Raw genomic sequence first — 19,649 nt, 5'->3', positions numbered from 1 at the left:
ATTACCTACTTCAGATAAATCATAGCAAGGTGTGTGGCCAATCCCTGCTCCGTATGTCCTGAAGAGAGATGCCTGTGGGAAAACTGTGCAGGTGGCGAGATCCAACATCTATATTATCCTTCATCAATCTTGCAATAATCCATACTACTGGACAGATGGTTGGTGATACATTCATTCTAATTCCACCCCAGTGGTGGAAATGATTGCAACTTGCCATTTCAATCAGAAGATTTGGGGGAGACTTTTTCACAATTCTTCAAGATCATCATGACCACTCTACTTACTCTTAAATTCAACTCAGTGTGCCCTAGGTTGATTGTCAGCTGTATTGAGGTCCTGGCTTCCTGTGTTTCTTGTGTTAGGTGCCCCAGGTGTCCATTAGGTGTAAATCCCACACTCTAGGGCAGAGTTTGCCAAAGCAAAAGACAGTTAAAGCTAAGTTCCATCCTGAGCAGTAGATGGCTTTGGGAAGCAGTTTTCTTGCTTTCTATCCATGTGGCACATGTATAAGCAGTAGTTTTCGAGGTTTTCTTATCTCTACCTAAACGGAAAACATCTCAATTGATCAGGAACGTCTTCCCTGTCACACAGTTTACACCTAGACTGTTGATGAATCAATGAAACACAAGCCCAGGAAGATAAGTCTCTCAAACAAAGGTGGTGAAGAACAAGTCAATAGTGGTTTATGTTTAACCTGTCATTCTCTTAATATAAACCATTCTTAAATATGAAAGCACAAGGCAGGCTAATATTGCTGTTATCCAAAAGACTGGGGACCTGGGATTAGGAGGGATTTCATTTAATTCCAAACATAGGATGTGGTTTCTTCCAAATATCTGGGTTTTGCTTAAAATCAAATCAAATACACACACACACACACACACACACACACACACACACACACACACACACTTCAAATCCAAGAGACCCTCCAAGGGAGGTGGATATAGGCAAGACAGGTTCAAGAGTTTTCTTTAGAAAAACAAAATCGTAAAAATTTCCCCCATGTAGAATGTTAGAAAGGATGACATTGGTCAAGATGCAGTGAACTCGGTATGTTGAATTAAAACCCCTTTGTACAACTACTTAAAAAATGTATCAAATAAAACAACGCCCTCCCCCGCCCCCGCCCCATATATCCAGGTGTACCCTTTCCCTCCCTCACTTATTCGCCCCCTACACTCCCCACCCACCCTCGAGGTAGGGCTGAAGTGTTTTTTAAAACAGCTTCACTGAATCCACTTCATCCCCAGCAGTCGCGTTGTTCTCCTAAGGGGCGCGTCCCAGCCCAAGCCAAGGCTGCGTCTCTGCCTCTTCCTGCGCCCCGCCTGCTTGCTGCCCTACAAGTAGCACAGACCCGAGTGCTCCTGCTAGAAGATCTCCGGGCTTTAGGGCAGTTTTCTGCGGGCCATTGGGGATTCCATACCTGGCTTGATTGTAAGCTGGGGGCACTGACCCGCGGCATCCCGGTCCCAGCCGCTTGCGCCCGCCGACCGCGCCTGCGTGCTCCCCGCCGGAGCAGCTGCACCTGGTGACGTCCAGGTGGAGTCGATGAAGCGTAGCCTGAGAAAGATGCTGCGACCCGCGGAGAAGAAGGAGCCGCAGGGCGTTGTGTACCAGGGCGTGGATGACGATATGGATAACTCTTTTAAGGTACCTTGGGCGACCCGCGTATAGAACAACAGTTAGGCACCGGCGTGTGGGCAGGGAGGAGGGCGGCCCCGGGTTTTCTGGGGTGCAGCTTCGGGATAAGAAAACGTGCGTCCGTGAGCTTGGAGAGGCTAAGGGCTGAGGTGCTCACTGTGGGGTGCATGTACCTTATTAAGTGCTTCTTCCAATCAGGGTGCCTCTTGGGTCCTTTCTGTGTGTTGGCTTGTCGGTTTAGCTTGTTCTTGCTAATGGGTGGATAACTTCCCTCTAGGCAACTGCCTAGAATCAGAAGTTTGGCATGGTCATGCTGTTTGGCACGGACAGGTTTTGGCAGATGGTTCATTGGGAGCCAAACAGCTGAACGGTGCATTGGGGTGGAGAAGCATTCCTGTCTGATGGCGAGACACAGCGCCCTGCATGTGGTGCCTTCCAAACAAGGATTCTGGAAACAGAGGCATCCGAAGTAGAGGCTTCACAAAGGCTTTGGCAGAGAAGATGGAAGGCAGAGATAGCTGCTACTCTGGTCTGAGGATGTGAGGGGCCATGAGGTTTCCTCCTAGAGGGACCCTTTTTGAAATAGCAGATTGTCAATAACTGCAAACCCCAATGCAAACTCACAGTGGAACCATGTTGACAGTTTATGTATTTTCCAGGGGAAAAAAAACACCTACCCAAATGCACAGATGTTCATATATTTTTAACAGAAGTGTGAGGTCGGAGATGTGCATTCTGATTTACTCATCAAATATGTTTTAGAACACTTTCAAACTCAGCACTTTGCGATTTACCTGTTCTTGTTAGCAGTTTCATAAGACTCCATTATCGAAAGGTAAAATAATATATTTAACTAGTTTACACTGATAGACACTTAGGTGCTTGTTTTGCTGTAAGTGCAAATGAAGCTTCTCATTCACTCTACTGGTATGTTTGTGCCTTTGTGATCATTTATTCTCTCCCTCTCTCCCTCCTTCTCTCTGCCTCTGTCTCTGTCTCTGTCTCTCTCTCTCTCCCTATTTTCTTCCTTCCTTTTTTCTTTCTTTACTACTTTCTGTCTGTCTTTGCTTCTTTCCCTCCCTCCCTTCCATCTTTCTTTCTTTGCTTATTTCTCTTTCCCTCCTCCCTCTCTCCCTCCCTCTCTTCCCTCCTCCCTCCCTCCCTCCCTCTCTCTCCTTCCTTCCTTCCTTTCTTTCTCTTTCTTTTTCTTTCGTTCTTTTCTTCCTTGCTGTCTGTCTGTCTTTGCTTCTTTCCCTCCCTCCCTTCCATCTTTCTTTCTTTGCTTATTTCTCTTTCCCTTCTCCCTCCCTCCCTTTCTCTTTCTTTCTTTCATTCTTTCATTCTTTCTTTCAGTCTTCTCTCTCTTTTTCTTCCTTCCTTCCTCTTTCTTTCTTTCTTTCTCTTTTTCCTTTCTTTCTTTCTGTCTTTCTTTCTTTCTTTCTTTCTTTCTTTCTTTCTTTCTTTCTTTCTTTCTTTCTTTCTTTCTTTCTTTCTTTCTTTCTTTCTTTCTTTCTTTCTCTCTCTCTCTCTCTTTCTTGCTTTCTTGTTTTCTTGCTTTCTTTCTCCAAGGCTTGTCAAGGCCTCTTGATATTACTCTGCTTTCTTGCTCATGGCCATTACCCTACCACTTGATCCATGTGTCCAGCCCAGCTTTTTGATGGCTAACTGGAGATGGAGTCTCTTAGACGTTTCTTTCCAGGCTGACTTTGAACCTGGATGCTCCAAGTCTCAACTTCCTGGCTAGAATTACAGTTATTTGTGAGTAGTTCTGTCTGCTAACGTCATAACAGTCATGAGGCATATACAGCTTGACTTGGGGTAGAAATTGCCAAATTGTGAAATGTTTGCAATGACTTAACACCACTGTGAGTAATGTGTGAGTTAGAGATGTGTAGTAAATCACACAAACCCACAAACCAGGCCTACAAAGAGGAATTTCTTTGCCTATCTAGATTTACCACCAGATTTTCCCCCTCCTTAATACTAACATAATAATCATTGCCTTTTGGCCTAGTCAAAGAACTGAGTCATGAATGAATAGGATAATGTCTTTGGAACTAATTTAGGAGAAGACAAAAAGTTTAAATTAAACAAAACCAGTCATGACTTGCTGAAGGATTTCTGCAACTCAGTTTCAATATCCAGGCTTTCACATATTTTATTTAGTTTTTTTATTGTTGCTACTGTTGGTTTTGAAGTACTAGGACTTGAATGCAGGACCTTGTGCTCAACTGTGTTACCACTTGAGCCATACCTCCAGCCTTGTTGTCTTATTTAGTTGTGTTGTTTAAGTCAAATGGAGACATTTGGGTGGATCATTTAGGTCCTACATTAGGACCAAGAATATAGAGTATACATGCAATCTCAGCAATAAGGAGCCTGAGGCAGGAGGACTGATTGGGAGTCCAAGGCCACCCTGGGATACGAAGTGCCCTATCTGAAAAACAAATAGAAACCAGAAAACCAATGAATAAAACTGTAGCTCATAGGCTGAGGACTTTTGATATGTTATTTTATTAACTACAGTAATTCTAGATCATTCTATAAAAAATCTCAGTTCTTAGATTCACGTCAGTTCTATGGAGAGTTTTTAATTCTAAGGAATTTCTTGATAACTTCCAATTTGACAAATAAAGCATATAACATATATTCATCAACACACACACATACACATTCAGAAATATTAACCAAGTTGAGGAATCATTGAGCACTTGCAAAATGAGAAATGTACAAAAGAACTATCAAATAGATGCTTTTATCCTTATTCCATAACTCTTTCAAGGAAGTTAATACTTTAGCATTTGGCCTTTGCTTTTTTATAGTCTATCTCCTTAGTTTTCCTTTCTTTTTGCTCTACTACTTCTTTAGTAAGATAAAACAGATGGATTCGATATTTCAAATGTAAAGGAATTAGAATTAGCTTCTGTAAAAGTGATGCCATCTAATAGATATGAACCTAATCCTGTAGCTCAAAATCCTATAGAGCCTGGTGACCCAGCAATAGGAAACCACTTCCACTGGGCACATATGATTTGTCTAAGCTTGCTTACCTGCAAACATTTTTCTAATGAACCTCTTCAAAGCCTGAAAACATATCAGGTTCTGGCCTGAGACTGAGAGCCCACCTCATGTGTTTCTTTTCAGTGTTTAGATGCTGTTTTGTTCCCATGACTTCCATAGTACTTGGAGGCATCTGCACCTAAAGAGTGTAAAACTGGGTGACAGCACAGGGCTTACAATACCTGTGCATTGTCCTTTCCAGTGCAGAGAGCACAGAAGGTAAATCCCTTCATTGTCATTCAAAAAACATGAAAATCAAGTGCTAAAATGCTTCCTAACTGATTCTAAGATAAAGCAAGACATTAAAGAAGTAACATTTGTGTAAGAAGCTCATCTTAAATTAAATTTACTAGTGATTACGTGTAAATTCAGAAATATTTCAATGGTCATTCCTATATGCTGGAGCCACTAAAGGTATATGTGGTTTATACAGAATTCTTTGTTGTTGTTGTTGTTGTTGACAATTGACAAATATTTGTGTATGTATGTATGCTGAAACTGGAGCTTGAATTCAGGTCCTGGGTACTGTACCTGAGCTTTTTCACTCAGTGCTAGTGCTCTACTACTTTGGCCTCAACTCCATTTCCAGCTTTCTTTGGTTAATTGAAGATAAGAGTCTCATGGAACTTTCTGCCTGAGCTGGCCTCAAACCTTGATCTCCAGATCTCAGCATCTTGAGTTGCTAGGATTATAGACATGAGCCACCATTACCCAGGGACAAGTTACAGATCTTTACCATGCCACAGTAGAAAACCACTTTCTTAGTTGCTGCTTGCCTTGTGATAACAAAGGCAGAATCCAAAGTTCAAGTCTTTGAGATTAAATTCTTATCCCAACCTGACTTCTCTAACTGCATGAAAATACTGTACATATGTCAGCATTTTACTTTGGCAGCTTTTCTTTTCAGTAATCAGAAATGTCCTATCTTTAAAATAACAAATTAGGGTAATGACAAACATATATAAATATATAAATGACAAACAAAATATAAAGTTGATGTATTAATCTTTTGTTAGGACACATTATTTTTTGCATTTTCATGAAAATGTTTTATAGTGGCTTCTGTGAAAAATGACTGACTTGTAAAACATTTTGCTTTTGGTATGTGTAATAAAATATTGATTAGAGAATTATGGCTGAGTGTTGGTGGCTGTAATCCTAGATACTCAGGAGGCTGGGGAGGAAAGTCCATGAGACTCTTATCTACAGTTAACTAGCAAAAAACTGGACATGGCACTGTGTCTCAAAGTGGTAGAGTGCTAGCCTTGAGTGAAAAAGCTCAGGACATTGCCCAGGCCTGAATTCAAGCCCCAATACCAGCACGCACGCACACACACACACACACACACACACACACACACACACACACACACACACACACACACACATTTGTTAATTGTCAATTAAAAAATAGAAAATAGTTATTAAAATTTTAGGGAAACTTTTTATTTGGCCTCTGGAAGATATACTGAGAAATTATTTTAACTTGTATAGTACTGTAGAATACAATGTATTTCCATTTATTTTGCCCATTTTTTTGTATTGATATGTTTATGCTTCTAAAAAATTAAAACTTAACAAATAGTCTAGGAGATTTCTAATGTATAAAATACTATGTAGCTTCTCCTGCTGTCTATAAAGCTTTAAACTTTCCTTTCTTCCTCTTTCCTTTGCTGTTTCTCTAGAAAGATATTTACACCTATGGAATTAAATGCACAAATGTGTAGTAAATATTGAATACATTTTTAGATAAGAGATCACGAAAGGACTAGAAGGTTTCTTAAACTTATTCTCAGAATCCCATTAAACTTAAATAATATGGAGCATCCTGCAGAATGCCTTGTTTGTGTTGAGCTATAACTACTAGGATTTATCATATTAGAAATTAAAGTGTTTAGCATTCTTAAAACAAGAGAGAACACATCAATTCCTATAACCATTAGTTCTTTGTAATCCCACATTTTGTGGAGTATGGAAGAGTCCATAGGAAACTCCAGGGAGAATATGAGAGAGGCATAAGGGAAGGATGGTCTCTTAGGCTATGAGCAGGGGTAGGTTGGATGTGGGAAGCTGAAGGAAGCTGAATGGATGTAGAACAAGGAGAAGCATCAGATGTCATTCATGCAAGTGAAGAACCTCAAGCAAATAAGCAGAGCAAGCTAGCACAGCACAGGTTTGAAAATGCTGGGCTTGGGCTAGGAAGGAGGCTCAGTGGTAGAGCGCTTGCCTTGTATGCATGAGGCCCTGAGTTCGATTCCTCAGTACCACATAGCAGAAAAAAAAGCCGGAGTGGCGCTGTGGCTCAAGTGTTAGACTGCTAGCCTTGAGCTGAAGAGCTGAGGGACAGTGCCCAGGCCCAGAGTTCAGGCCCCACGACCAGACCCAAAAAAATAAATGCTGGGCTTCCAGAGGAGGCTACCATATACACAATCAGGAATGTGTCAACATTTGGCTTCTGCCTGGGTTTGGCGTCCCAACATGCAATTCAACTTTGTACTTTTTACCTTTCCTGTGGTAGCCAAACATCAGAATACCTAATGTATTGGCATTTCTGGCATCTGTGATTTAGCATGTGGGCACGGTATGTACGCAATGTAAAAATGTTAGCAGTAAACCAGGAGCCAGTTTCTCATATACTAACTATTCAGGAGGCTGAGATCTGAGGTTCATGGTTTGAAGCCAGCCCAGGGCAGTAAAGTCCTTGAAACTCTTATCTCCAATAAACTAGAAAAAAAAAAAGTGCTGGAAGTGAAGCTCTGGCTTAAATGGTAAAGTGCTAGCCTAGAGTAAAAGAAGTTCAGGGACAGTGCCTAGGTCCTGAGTTCAAGCCCCAGGACCCCCCCCCCCCACACACACACACATTAAAATACATATTAGCAGTAGAATAAATTCTGCCTTTTAGCTTCACTGACATCTCTTCATTCTCAAGTATAAGTAACAGTGCTAGAAATAATTTTTAATAAAAATCATCAAATAAAGTATATTTAAATGCTGCTGTACAAAGATTTTGAAAATTGTCAGCCTTCTAATAGTGTCTAGAAAATGTAGACAATGTTTACAAGTTATGATAAGAAAACAAACATTTATTTGCATGCTATCAACATTTATGCATTATGCTATCAACATTTATCCTTCTATCTGTAAGCATTTTGATAGTTTTGAATACTGGGATATGAGTGTTGTTCAGTAGCTTTCTTGTTCAAGGCTAGTGTTTTACCAGCAGAACCACAACTCTACTCCTGTTTTTGTTTTTGTTTTTGCTGGTTAATTGGACATAAGATTCTCACAGACTTTTCAGCTTGAGCTGGCTTCAAACTGGGATACTCAGATTTCAGCCTCCTGAGTAGCTACAGGCATAAGCCACTGATGCCTAGTTACTAGTAAAGTTTTTAAGCTATAAAGTGAGTAACTTTATATTAATACATTTTGCAAATGTTTGTTTAGGGTAACATATTTTTCCCTACCTATAGGTGGATTGTGAAAGAAGTGCGTATAAGTTGCACAAATGCATGAGGAACCTAAGGAAATCAAACAAAGATGAGGATGAGAATGTCTCCCCTTTGCATCATGCTGCAGCTGAAGGTCAAGTTGAATTAATGAAGATGATCATCAGTGGCTCTTCTTGTGATGGTAAATAAATGTTACTGTAATGGTTCCACAGACCCATCATCCCTTAGATTTATTGAGATCTGTGGTATGTAGAGATTCTGAAGGGTATATTAGTATACAAAGGACCAGAATGTTTCACTTGAGTGGGAATTTCCCTATATTTGAGTGCTCTTCAAGTTTTGCCTCATAAGTTATGACATCCTCTCTCTTCTAGCCTAGAAAATCCAACATTGGACATATCTGGGAAATCCAACATTAGACAATGAAATAGTGGACACCACAGATATTTAAACAGGGAGGTGTAGGATAAAATCTTTATGATAGAACCCCACCAATACTGTGAAAGTGTAATAGAAGGTCAATTCAAAATTGATGGTGAGCTGTGTGTGTGGCAGATGCTTTTAATATCATTACTTGGGCAGGGGAAGAGATAGAAGGATGGTGAGTTTGAGGCCAGCATAGGCTACATAGCAAGACATTGTTTCAAAAACTACATCTTTTCTGAAATCCATTTTATTTATTTATTTATTTATTTTTAATTTTTTTGTGAAAATACTGTACAGAGGGGTTACAATTACATGAGCAAGGTGATGGGTACATTTCTTATCAAGCATTGTTGCCTCCTTCTTTGTTTTTTAGCGTAAAGGGAAAATGAAATTCCATTCATGTGGCTGAAATAGGGCAAGGGGGAGATTCAGGATATATCACATGCAGTGTCAATAGTGCTGGACAATAGGATTGAATCTGAAGAGTAAGTGTACTGGAGTTGTGCCTGACTTTGAGATTCCTAACATAGGGAAGTAGGCTAGTAGTATAAATGAACCATCCTAGGGAGGAGGCCTAAAACTAACCAGAAACAAAGTGAGTGTCTGAAGTTAAGGGAATTTGGTCATACTGAGTTTATATAGGCTAGCGGATCACTGCTTGGAAATGCACAGTACAGAATCAGAACTATAGAAGGAAAGGATTTCCCTTATTACCAGGGGCTATTATTGCATAGGAAGTAGATGAGAGCCGGGCGCTGGTGGCTCACGCCTATAATCCTAGCTACTCAGGAGGCTGAGATCTGAGGATCACGGTTCAAAGCCAGCCCGGGCAGGAGAGACCGTGAGACTCCTATCTTCAATAAACCACCAGAAAACTGGAAGTGGGGCTGTATCAAGTGGTAGAGTGCTTGCCTTGAGCTGAAGAGCTGAGGGACAGCGCCCAGGACCAGAGTTCAAGCCCCATGACCAACCAAAAAAAAAAAAAAAAAGGAAGTAGATGAGAGTGAGAAATGTGCTTTAGGAAACCATCCATTCATTGCTAACAAAAGTGTTTAAGGTCTGAGGACCAACAGTTAGAGACAAATAGTAGAGGAAGATTAGAACGGACAAGAGAGAGGTGGACAAGAGTAATGACGATGCCCAAGCCAAGGAAAGGCATTGTGACTGATGAATTCCAAGGACCAGCTAGTCCAAAGACATCAAATATGAGAGGTCAATAGCCTCAATAACATTTGTACAAATGAATTGTGAAAAATAGTAAAGATGAGGTCATATTCAAGTTATTTGGTTACAGAGTAGAAGGGTAGAAGTATAGATCCTTGTTTAGTGCTTGACGTGTGGCTACAGCTTGCTCAGATGGAATGATTATTGAGAGTTGGATGAAATCACAGTTACATGGAACACATAGATTGCCTGGCATACTGTTTCTGCTCTTATATGATCTCAATATTTTATCACAGCCTCCAAATTCATAAATAAATAGAAACATGGCTATAGGACTATCTATTTCTTGTGGATACTAGAGACTGAAATTTATCTCAGCTTACAAGATCAGTGCCATAGTTCCAAAAAGTTGCCTTAATTCTAAACATGCCCATCAGATGTTTCTTGAGAACTGAAACTCTAGTATTGTTTTTTAATGTGTGACAGTACGGGGGCTTGAACCCCAGTTCAACTGGGCACAGTTCCTTAGCTCATTTTTTCAAGGCTTGAGCTCCAATACTTGAGCTACAGCTTCTCTTCTCTAGTTGGTGATTATGAGCTTCACAGACTTTTTCTGCTTGGACTGCCTTTGAACTGTGATTCTCAGATCTCAGCCTTCTTGAGTAGGTAGGATTACAGCTGTGAACTACTGGTGCCCAACTGAAACTATTTTCATTTCTCATAAAGGAGATGCAGCTGATTATACTTAGACTTGGCACTGAGATCTAAAGTGTGCAGGTACTTAGGGGATATTCATTGGAATTAGAACAAAACACTTTGCTATTGTCTTCCAGTGCTGAATGCAATGGATGATTATGGAAACACCCCTTTGCATTGGGCTGCAGAGAACAACCAGGTTGGAAGTGTGAAGTTCCTTCTCAGCCAAGGAGCAAACCCAAACCTCCGAAACAGCAACATGATGGCTCCCCTTCACATAGCTGTGCAGGGCATGCACAATGAGATCACCAAGGTTAGTGTGCCAGCCCACTTCTGAGGGCCTGACTGCTGGAGGGGTGTGGTGTGCTTCTCTCTCCAGATCCATAGTGACCAATCTAAACTGTCAGGGCAAATGAAATGTGATCATTACAAGTATTTACTCTTAACAACTGATGATAATGATAGTAGTGATGGAAGTGGTTGTGATGGCGATGGTGATGACAGTTAAAAAAATAGCTTTAGCTTATTATATGTGCTGAGTCTGAGGCTTGAACTCAGGTCTTAGGCACTATAACTTAGCCTTTATGCTTAAGTCTGATGCTCTTCTACTAGAGCTACACTTCTATTTCTGGCTCTTTGGTGGTTATTTGAATACAAAAGTCTCATGGACTTTCCTGCCTGGTCTGGCTTTAAACTGGAATTTTCATGTCTTAGCCTCCTGAGTAGCTAGGTTATAAATGTGAGCCACTAATGCCCATTTTACTACCATAAATTTCATTCATTTTTAAATTTTATTTTATTGTAAGATGCTGTACAGAGGGGTTACAGTTATATGAGTAAGGTAATAAGGACATTTCTTTTCGAGCATTGTTACCCATCCTTTGTTTTTCTTCCACTATCCCTTCCCACCCCCTACCTCCCTCTCTTCCTCGCACCAAAATTGTAAAGTTCATTTCCAACAATTAATGTTTCTGTGCTTATTAAATTCTCATTAAGAAACATCTATACATTAAGTCTATTATTTCACAGCTGAATAAGGCAGAGAAAATTAAATAACTTGCCTAACATCCTGAATGATGAAAACAAGAATTAGAAATTCATCTCTTTCAAAAGTTCCCAAGATCAGGCTTTGGCACTCTTAGTCTCATTGATTTTATGATTCAGAGTAGGAAGGTCGTGAGCACTTTGGCAAAGACAGAAAATACAATTGTAATGTGCTGTTTTTGTTAGCACAGGAGGCCTGTCAGAATACAGGCTAGCAGAAAATACATAGACAACATTGGGAAATTTTCTTATTTTTTCAAAAGTTGAGAGTGAATTTCTTCTAAGAAAGGAAATATTGGTGAATGTCCATCAGGTGAAAATTAGATTTAGTCCCTGATTTTCAACTACATCTCAGAGCCTCACAGGTACACTAGAAAATACATGCACTTCCTTAACAAGGAATGCCATTTTACAAATGAATCATGTTCTTCATTTTTTTTTTCTTTTGGTGGGGGTCTGGTTGTGGGGCCTGAACTCTGGGCCTGGGCGCTGTCCCTCAGCTCTTCAGCTCAAGGCTAGGGCTGTACCACTTGAGCCACAGTGCCACTTCCAGCTTTTTTCTTTTTGCTTATGTGGTGCTGAGGAATTGAACCCAGGGCCTCATGCATGCAAGGCAAGCGCTCTACCACTGAGCCACCTTCCCAGCCCCGTTCATGTTCATTTCTAAGTTAAGCTATTTGGAACTAACAATAAGCTTTCCTGTGGAAATAATTTTGGTAATGATGATTTTGCTTTTGTACTAAGCCATAACCCAAATCTAACTATGTATAAATAAGTAAAGATAAGATGATGTTGGGCAAAATGAACCCCAAGATAAGGACAAAAGTGGTTTTTTCTTTCTTGCTATTGTTTCTAACATATTTATAAGGTGATTTTTTTTGTTGCTTTGTATGCCCCTCCCCCACGGTATGTGGAAATCCCTGTTTTCACTGTATTTGATGTTGGTATAATTTGGGGAGGGAAAAGAAAAAACAAATTTTTTAAATAGGGATACAGATGCACCCATTGCAACAATGAAATGTACAAGATGCTATGTTGAAAATGAACTTTACAATTTTGGCGTGGGGGAGTGGCAGGGGGGACTGGCAGGGGAGTGCAGTTGTGGAGATGGGAGGACAGGGATGGGAAGGGGAAACAAAGGAGGAGGCAACAATGCTTGATAAGAAATGTACTCATTACCTTGCTCATGTAATTGTAACCCCTCTGTACGGTATTTTCACAATAAAAAACTTATTAAGAAAATAAGCAAAGAGAGCCATTTCTCTTTAACACAAAAACTTTTAGCCCTCCAAAATGGGCATACAGGGACTAAGGGAAGCCTGCTTCTTGTTGTCTCACTGTATCTGATTTGAACATCATAATTCTTAACATGTAGTATTGTCAATAAATATTCACATGCTTTTCTTTCTACCGGATGGTTATCAATGAAAGAAGAACTCTGCTTTGCTAATGTGTCTAGTGCCCAGCACTGTACTGGTAAATGGTGGCTGCTAAATGAATGAATGAATGAGTGATTAGAGGAGATTGCTGACGAACTATAAAGCTGTGGCAAGATGACCTCTGGGGAGGTTATTAGAAAGTCCCATGAGAATACACTTTTTTTTGCCAGTCCTGGGGCTCGAACTCTGGGCCTGGGCTAGCTCAAGGCCAGCACTCTTAACACTGAGCTACAGCTTCACTTCCAGCTTTTTCTATGATTAATTCGTGATGAGTGTCCTGGAGTTCTTGAACCATGATCCCCAGATCTGAGCTTCTTCCTAAGTAGTTAGGATTACAGACATGAGCTGCTGGTGCCCAACAAATATTTTTATTTTAATGTCTACATTATACATGTTCCCTATAGAATGGAACATGTTGAGTTGGGTCCCTAGTCTTTGTAGGGAACCCTCAGCAATGTCATGTGCTGTCTGAAGACTTTTCAGAGACAAATGTCTATTAATATAATTAATCTTGACTCTAAAAGTATGATTTGGGAATTAGAAAATTTCAGACCAATAAATACAGACAGGTGATTATTACATAGAAATAGAACAAAAAGAATTTAAAATAAGCTCATAACAGATTTATAAACTAGATTGTAGCCATAAAAGAAATGTTGCTGGGTCATGACTGGAAAAAGAAGAGATGTATGGTAATGAAAGGACTGAAATAATCTCTTCTTTCTTGGTGTCACCAGCCATAGCATCATCTGAAACTATTCTTAAACCCATCTGCTTCAGTAGAGGTATCAGGAATAGGAAGCAGATGGAGTAAAGCCCGTAAAGCCTACCTCTTCACATATGCCCAGAGCACTGGCCTACACCCACCAGCCCTTGACCATTTACAGAGTATCTTCCAGTCTTCCCTGAGACTTTCCACCATTGCCCACATGATTGTAAAGTAAAAGAGGTGTAATCTGTGTATCACCTCACATTCTTACATGTACAATACATAGGCAGTACAATATTCTAGGGGGCCCATTGGACTAGGAATTAGTCAGTGGTCTTCTATCTCCATAGTCTTTGTTCTGGGATGTAATCTCAAAATATCAATTTATTTGCCCTTTTTGGATTCCTATCTCTGGGATCTCTAGAGAGTTCACCTCTCAGCTTTCCTGAAATGCCTAGTCATGACTAAATGTGTATACTTTCATTGCTCTCTCTAGAAGATAGAACTTGAAGGCTTAGTATCATGTGTAAAAGAACCTTTCAACATTTATACAAAGAGATTTTTTTTCATTTTAACCCTTTAAATGTCACAGATTATAGATTTGTAGCATTTGTTAGAGTATAGTTATTGAACTGTCATATGCGTAACTTTAAAAAAGCTGTTTAAATTATATGCAATTCTAGATCTGTTCTACTACCCTATTGGTTAGAATGTAAAATTGTTCAACCACTCTGGAAAGCAGTATGGAGGTTTCTCAAAGACTAAACATAGAGCTTCCTTATGATCCAGAAGCCCCACTCCTGGGCATCTATTCAATTAACCACAAACCAAGCCACACTAAAGCTACAATCACAACCATGTTCATTGCAGCATAATTTACCATAGACAAGATATGGAATCAACCCAGATGTCCCTCAGTGGACAAATGTGTGTGTATGTGTGTGTGTGTGTGTGTGTGTGTGTGTGTGTATAAATTCTACTCATGTATCAGAAAGAGTGATATTCCATCCATGCATAAGGAAATGGAAAGACTCGGGAAAAATCATATTAAGCGATATAAGCCAGACCTAGAGAAACATGGGTTTCATGTTTTCCCTCATTTGTGGTAACAAGAATGTGCCTATAAATCTACATACAAATAAACACACTGGATACTAAACAAGAAAATACTATGGGACATGGTAAATTATACAGGTCTCTAGATAGTCACACAAGTAAGACCAAAGGAGGATATTTATAGGAGCAGATCACAAAGGTTCAATAGCTCTGTATATATAAATAATATTTTAATAAATGGCCTTCAAGAAATGGAAATAAGTGGGGTTTTATTGTGGTTGTTGCTGTTTCTTGTTGTCTTCCTTTTGTCTTGCTTGTTAGTTTGTCTTTGAGAGGGTAAGGGAGCACAGAAAAGATAGGACAAAGGACAAACAAATACAACACTGGATACTATGTGGAAAATGAACTATACAACTTGTGGGTGATGAGAGGAGGCAAAAACTGGGAGAGAATGAGGGAAGGGATGACATGGTTCAAAACAAAATGTACTCATTACATGACTCATATAACTATAACCCCTCTGGACATCACCTCTACAATGACAATAAAATATTTTTTTGAAGGAATAGAGTGAGAAGTTGTCTAAAATTCAGGAAATGATCTTTTTGGTTTTATTTCCTTATATCCCTTGTCAGTTTCCTCATGTTGTTGAGCCCTAAAACCTAGAAGTTTCTCCTAGGAGCAGAGCTTCTTAGTGGCCAAATTTATTTGCTGACATTCACACTGGGACATATTCTATTGGGAATGTACTCTGATAACATAGTTATTTAATAAACCTTTTGAAAAGTTAAAATATGTCATAGTTTTATCACACTATTTTATCAAGAGGAGAAGTATCTGGTGGGTCAGTTCAAAGATGTTAGTTTTAGGAGGAAAGAAAAAACATGAAGTAATTTTTGTTAAGTTGAATCCCATCCTTCTATCATTTCTCTTTCTCTTTTCTTCCTTGTCTTCCCATGCCTCTTTCATTCTCCTCGTGTACACATTCCAAATACTTCTACAAAATAATTTTTGAAAATATCACTTAATGTAATTCACTTTAAAAAATAGTAAGTATTCAGTGAAACTCCAATATGTATCTATAATTGTATTCTACTTTCAATTCCATAACTCAACATTGCCTGAATTGATGTGATCTTACACTTATAATTTTATCCATTTTGGTTAATTTACTTTCTATCCATTATATGCAAGTTTGTTGAAAGAGTTAAATAAAGTGGAAAAAGACATCTCAGCATCTGAGAGCTTAGAGTCGAGGGAAAATAAGTTCTTATTTGGAAATCTGAAAATTATCTTCTTGACAATTGTTCCTCTCTCCTGTGTAGGTCTTAACTGAGCACAGCACTACTGATATTAATTTGGAAGGAGAAAACGGAAACACAGCGGTATTGAGCACATGTGCCAGAGATAATAGTGAAGCACTGAATATTTTGGTTTGTATGATATTATTTTGCTATTTCTTTTCACAGAAGATTGGTTTAAAATCTTAGTTCTGTATATTTTTATGTCTTTCTACATTCTTAGATCCTAAATGGACTTAACATTGAATATGGAGCATATGAATCATGTTGAAATAATGTTTCATGGAAGACGTGAGAAAACTCAAGTACAAGGAAATATAGGCAGGAAAAATTAAGATGAAACTAAGGCTTAGGCCAGAATAAAAATGCAAAGTGTACTAGCAAGTATGTTGATAAAGATATTTAATTCTGAGCCTCCAAGTAGTCAAAGGTAAAGATGAATTATTTGACCCATAATATAAAAACCAAAAGGAACATAGCCATTCCAGCTCCCAAGAGCAGCATTGTTATCTCAGTTTTCAAATGGGAAAATATCAGCAATGTAATGACTAAAGATTCTCAACCACTGTCCTGAGTGTGCAGAACCAGTCTATTCTCAGGAAAGGCTACCTGGGGGTCCAGAAAGACTAGCAATGGGGATTACAATTTGGTGACTTCATTTGCTTCTGTCATTACCTTTTTAATGCACTCCTAGAATTCCAGGCAATAGCTTTCTTTCAAATATTCTTTAATCTCATGTGTACTATTCAGAGCAGTTTCTGTATTTGTTATCTATTTTTATTATCTTTAAGTAGTTGTGCAAAGGAGTTGCCATTCAATAAAGCAGTTTATGAATACAAATCATCTTGATCAATGTTACCCCTTTTAACATTCTTCTAAATCTCTCCCAACCCCAGTCCTTTCCTTGCTTTTCTTAATATTGTAGAAAGTTTAGGATTTTATTCTCTCCCTTTCCTTTTCTTCATTCATCTACCCTTCTCTCCTTAAACCTACTTCTCTATTCAAGTACCTCCTTTCTGATTTTATTGGTTGAACTGTGAGTTAGCCTTTCTATGAAATTACATTGAGTTCTCCCCTGAATCTTACCATTGATTTTGCTTATTCAACACTCCAAAGAAAGAACATAAAATGAAAACATTTTAAAATGATGACCTATACTTGCATGTGCAAATATATGTTAATATATTCACTAGATAGACTTAGAAATGAATATGTAGCCTACAAGCTGACATGATTATACCAAAAAGAGAATACAGTACATAATAAAAAGAATGAAAATAAACTTCACTCCAACCAAAAACTAAAAATAATTAGAAAATAGGAAAAATTAGAACAATTATATATACATATATATGTTCATACATACATATATACATAATTGCATATATGCATATTTGCAAGCATATATGTGCATATATATTTAAGATGTTATCTCTTTCCAAGTATAAGTTTTATGTATATACTGTGTGATGGTATTGTTTTATAAAGAATTTGCTCAAAAATATATTCGTTAACAATATGGTTTTTTGAGGCATATGCTCCATTTTTAAGAACACAGAATTATACAGAGGCACACATATATGTTAAACACATGCATATGCTCATCCTGGCTCTCAGAGGCAAGATTTTAAGAATTTACTTTCAAAATCTGATATATCATAATGGTGAAAGGTACTTAAAATTGAAGTTTAAGGTACACAAAATAGTACTTCAAAGTGATTGGCTCAGGTGAAATGATAAATCCTAATTCTAATTTTTGTGTAGTAAAGAACATTTATTAATGAAAATAACTGATTTTCTTGATTTTATAACTGCTGGTATATTATTAATCTTTATTTATAGTTTATATAGTTCCTATTAACTTTAAATAAATAAAGAAAAAATCTGGAGACTATCACTTTATTTTCATAGAAATTGCAACACAGCATAGAGATCATGATATTCTTTTTTTAAAAAATATTCATACATTCCATTAAAGTATGTTGCATTTATGAGTTATCAAGTTGATAATTTTGAATCACGGTGTTACTCCATCTTCAAAAGTTATAACATAAGTATATTGAAGAATCTTAGCCTACATCTGAAATTACTGTCTTTCATAGATTTTTGTATAAGTACAAAGTCTCTATGTTTTTATTGTGGTCCAGGGAAGTAGAACATTCCAGGAATGGCACAGATACACACATTCACTCTTGTGATTTTGGGTTTAACTCATGTCATTGACTTTTGTCTTTATCTTTTCCACCAGTTAAGTAAAGGAGCAAAACTCTGTAAGCCAAATAAGTGGGGAGATTACCCTGTACACCAGGCTGCGTTTTCAGGTGCCAAAAAATGCATGGAACTAATATTAAAGTTTGGTGAGTGGAGACTTGCTTTAATTCTTCGAAATACAGAAGAGTGTCCTGGTAGATATGCTTGAGAAGTTTTTAATAGGATCTCTGCATAATCTTTCATGTAAGTCTAAATTTCCTTATAAAATCTTACTTTATTGAAATGTTCATTTCAAATTATACTTCCTTCTAAAGGTGAGCAGAGTGGATACACCCGGGAGTCTCATATCAATTTTGTGAATAACAAGAAAGCCAGCCCACTCCACCTGGCTGTGCAGAGTGGTGACTTGGAAATGATTAAAATGTGTCTGGACAATGGTGCACACATTGACCTGCAGGAGGTATTTGTTCATACTTTGTAAGATACTTTTATTTTAGAATCATCACAAGATGTATCTTGTAATGTATCTGAAGATACATTACAATTTATTTACAGTCAGTGTGAATTGGAAATGTATATAGCAGAAAGTATATAGTATTCCCTTCTGTTCTAGTAAAAGCACGATATCTTGATTTTTATATTTGTAAATTTCAACATATCTAAAACTATTACAAATGCAGATGCAGTAAAGACTACAAACAGCTTACCCATCATTAAATAACTCAAAGTGTTTCCTCAAGTACAATAATAAATTATTGTCATCCAGGAACTCTGAATTCCAATCATTAATATCTTTGGTTATAATTCCATCCTGGACAGTTAACATATTTTATTTTTGGACCATTAACTAATTTCTAAGGATATGTATATACAAGAATTGAGTGACCCTGGGGCCAGTTATGGGTGACTAAAAGTATAGATTTCAGGTCTTTTCCTGTCAGTGTCTGGAATTTTGTTGAACAACATGTTTTCCACAAAACGGTGTATAAGTTATATCCTCCTCTGAGATATAAACACTGACTCTGCTATCAAACCTGTTTCTAGAATGCCAAGTGCATGGCCCTTCATTTTGCTGCAACCCAAGGAGCCACTGAGATTGTTAAAATGATGATCTCTTCCTATTCTGGTAGCAGTGATATTGTTAATGCTGTTGATGGAAATCATGAGACTCTGTTGCACAGGCAAGTTCCCCACTTCTCATTCTGTATATAGATGTTTAGCCTTCACAAGTTCAATTATACATTCAGCAAAAGGATTCTAAACAATTTTAGCCCAAGAGAGAAGAACAACTAAGGTCCTATAGTTCAACTGGATTTTTTTCTATAGCCTAGATATCAGAACACAATGTTAAACTGATTTTTACAGAATAAAAGTTACATTGGTGTGTTCTGTATTCTTAGGCCACTAGATTTAGGCTCAAGAATAACTTCCTATGTGCTAAGGAAAGCCA

General features: G+C 38.2%; 1 protein-coding gene across 1 annotated transcript in view; it reads left to right on the top strand.

The window, feature by feature from the left end:
• The first annotated feature begins 2,067 nt into the window (after positions 1 to 2,067).
• Trpa1 (transient receptor potential cation channel subfamily A member 1) overlaps positions 2,068 to 19,649 on the top strand; it is a 50,177-nt gene continuing 32,595 nt past the window's right edge. Inside the window, 8 exon segments of the mRNA XM_069991700.1 lie at positions 2,068 to 2,183; positions 2,407 to 2,479; positions 8,175 to 8,334; positions 10,577 to 10,752; positions 16,013 to 16,120; positions 18,237 to 18,345; positions 18,514 to 18,659; positions 19,244 to 19,380. Of these exon segments, the coding sequence (XP_069847801.1) occupies positions 2,068 to 2,183; positions 2,407 to 2,479; positions 8,175 to 8,334; positions 10,577 to 10,752; positions 16,013 to 16,120; positions 18,237 to 18,345; positions 18,514 to 18,659; positions 19,244 to 19,380 (1,025 nt within the window).

This window comes from Dipodomys merriami, unplaced genomic scaffold (genome assembly GCF_024711535.1).
Source record: "Dipodomys merriami isolate MVZ:Mamm:240054 unplaced genomic scaffold, mDipMer1.0.p SCAF_4, whole genome shotgun sequence".
In the NCBI taxonomy this organism is placed as follows: domain Eukaryota; kingdom Metazoa; phylum Chordata; class Mammalia; order Rodentia; family Heteromyidae; genus Dipodomys; species Dipodomys merriami.
This window is presented reverse-complemented; position numbering and strand designations above follow the sequence as displayed.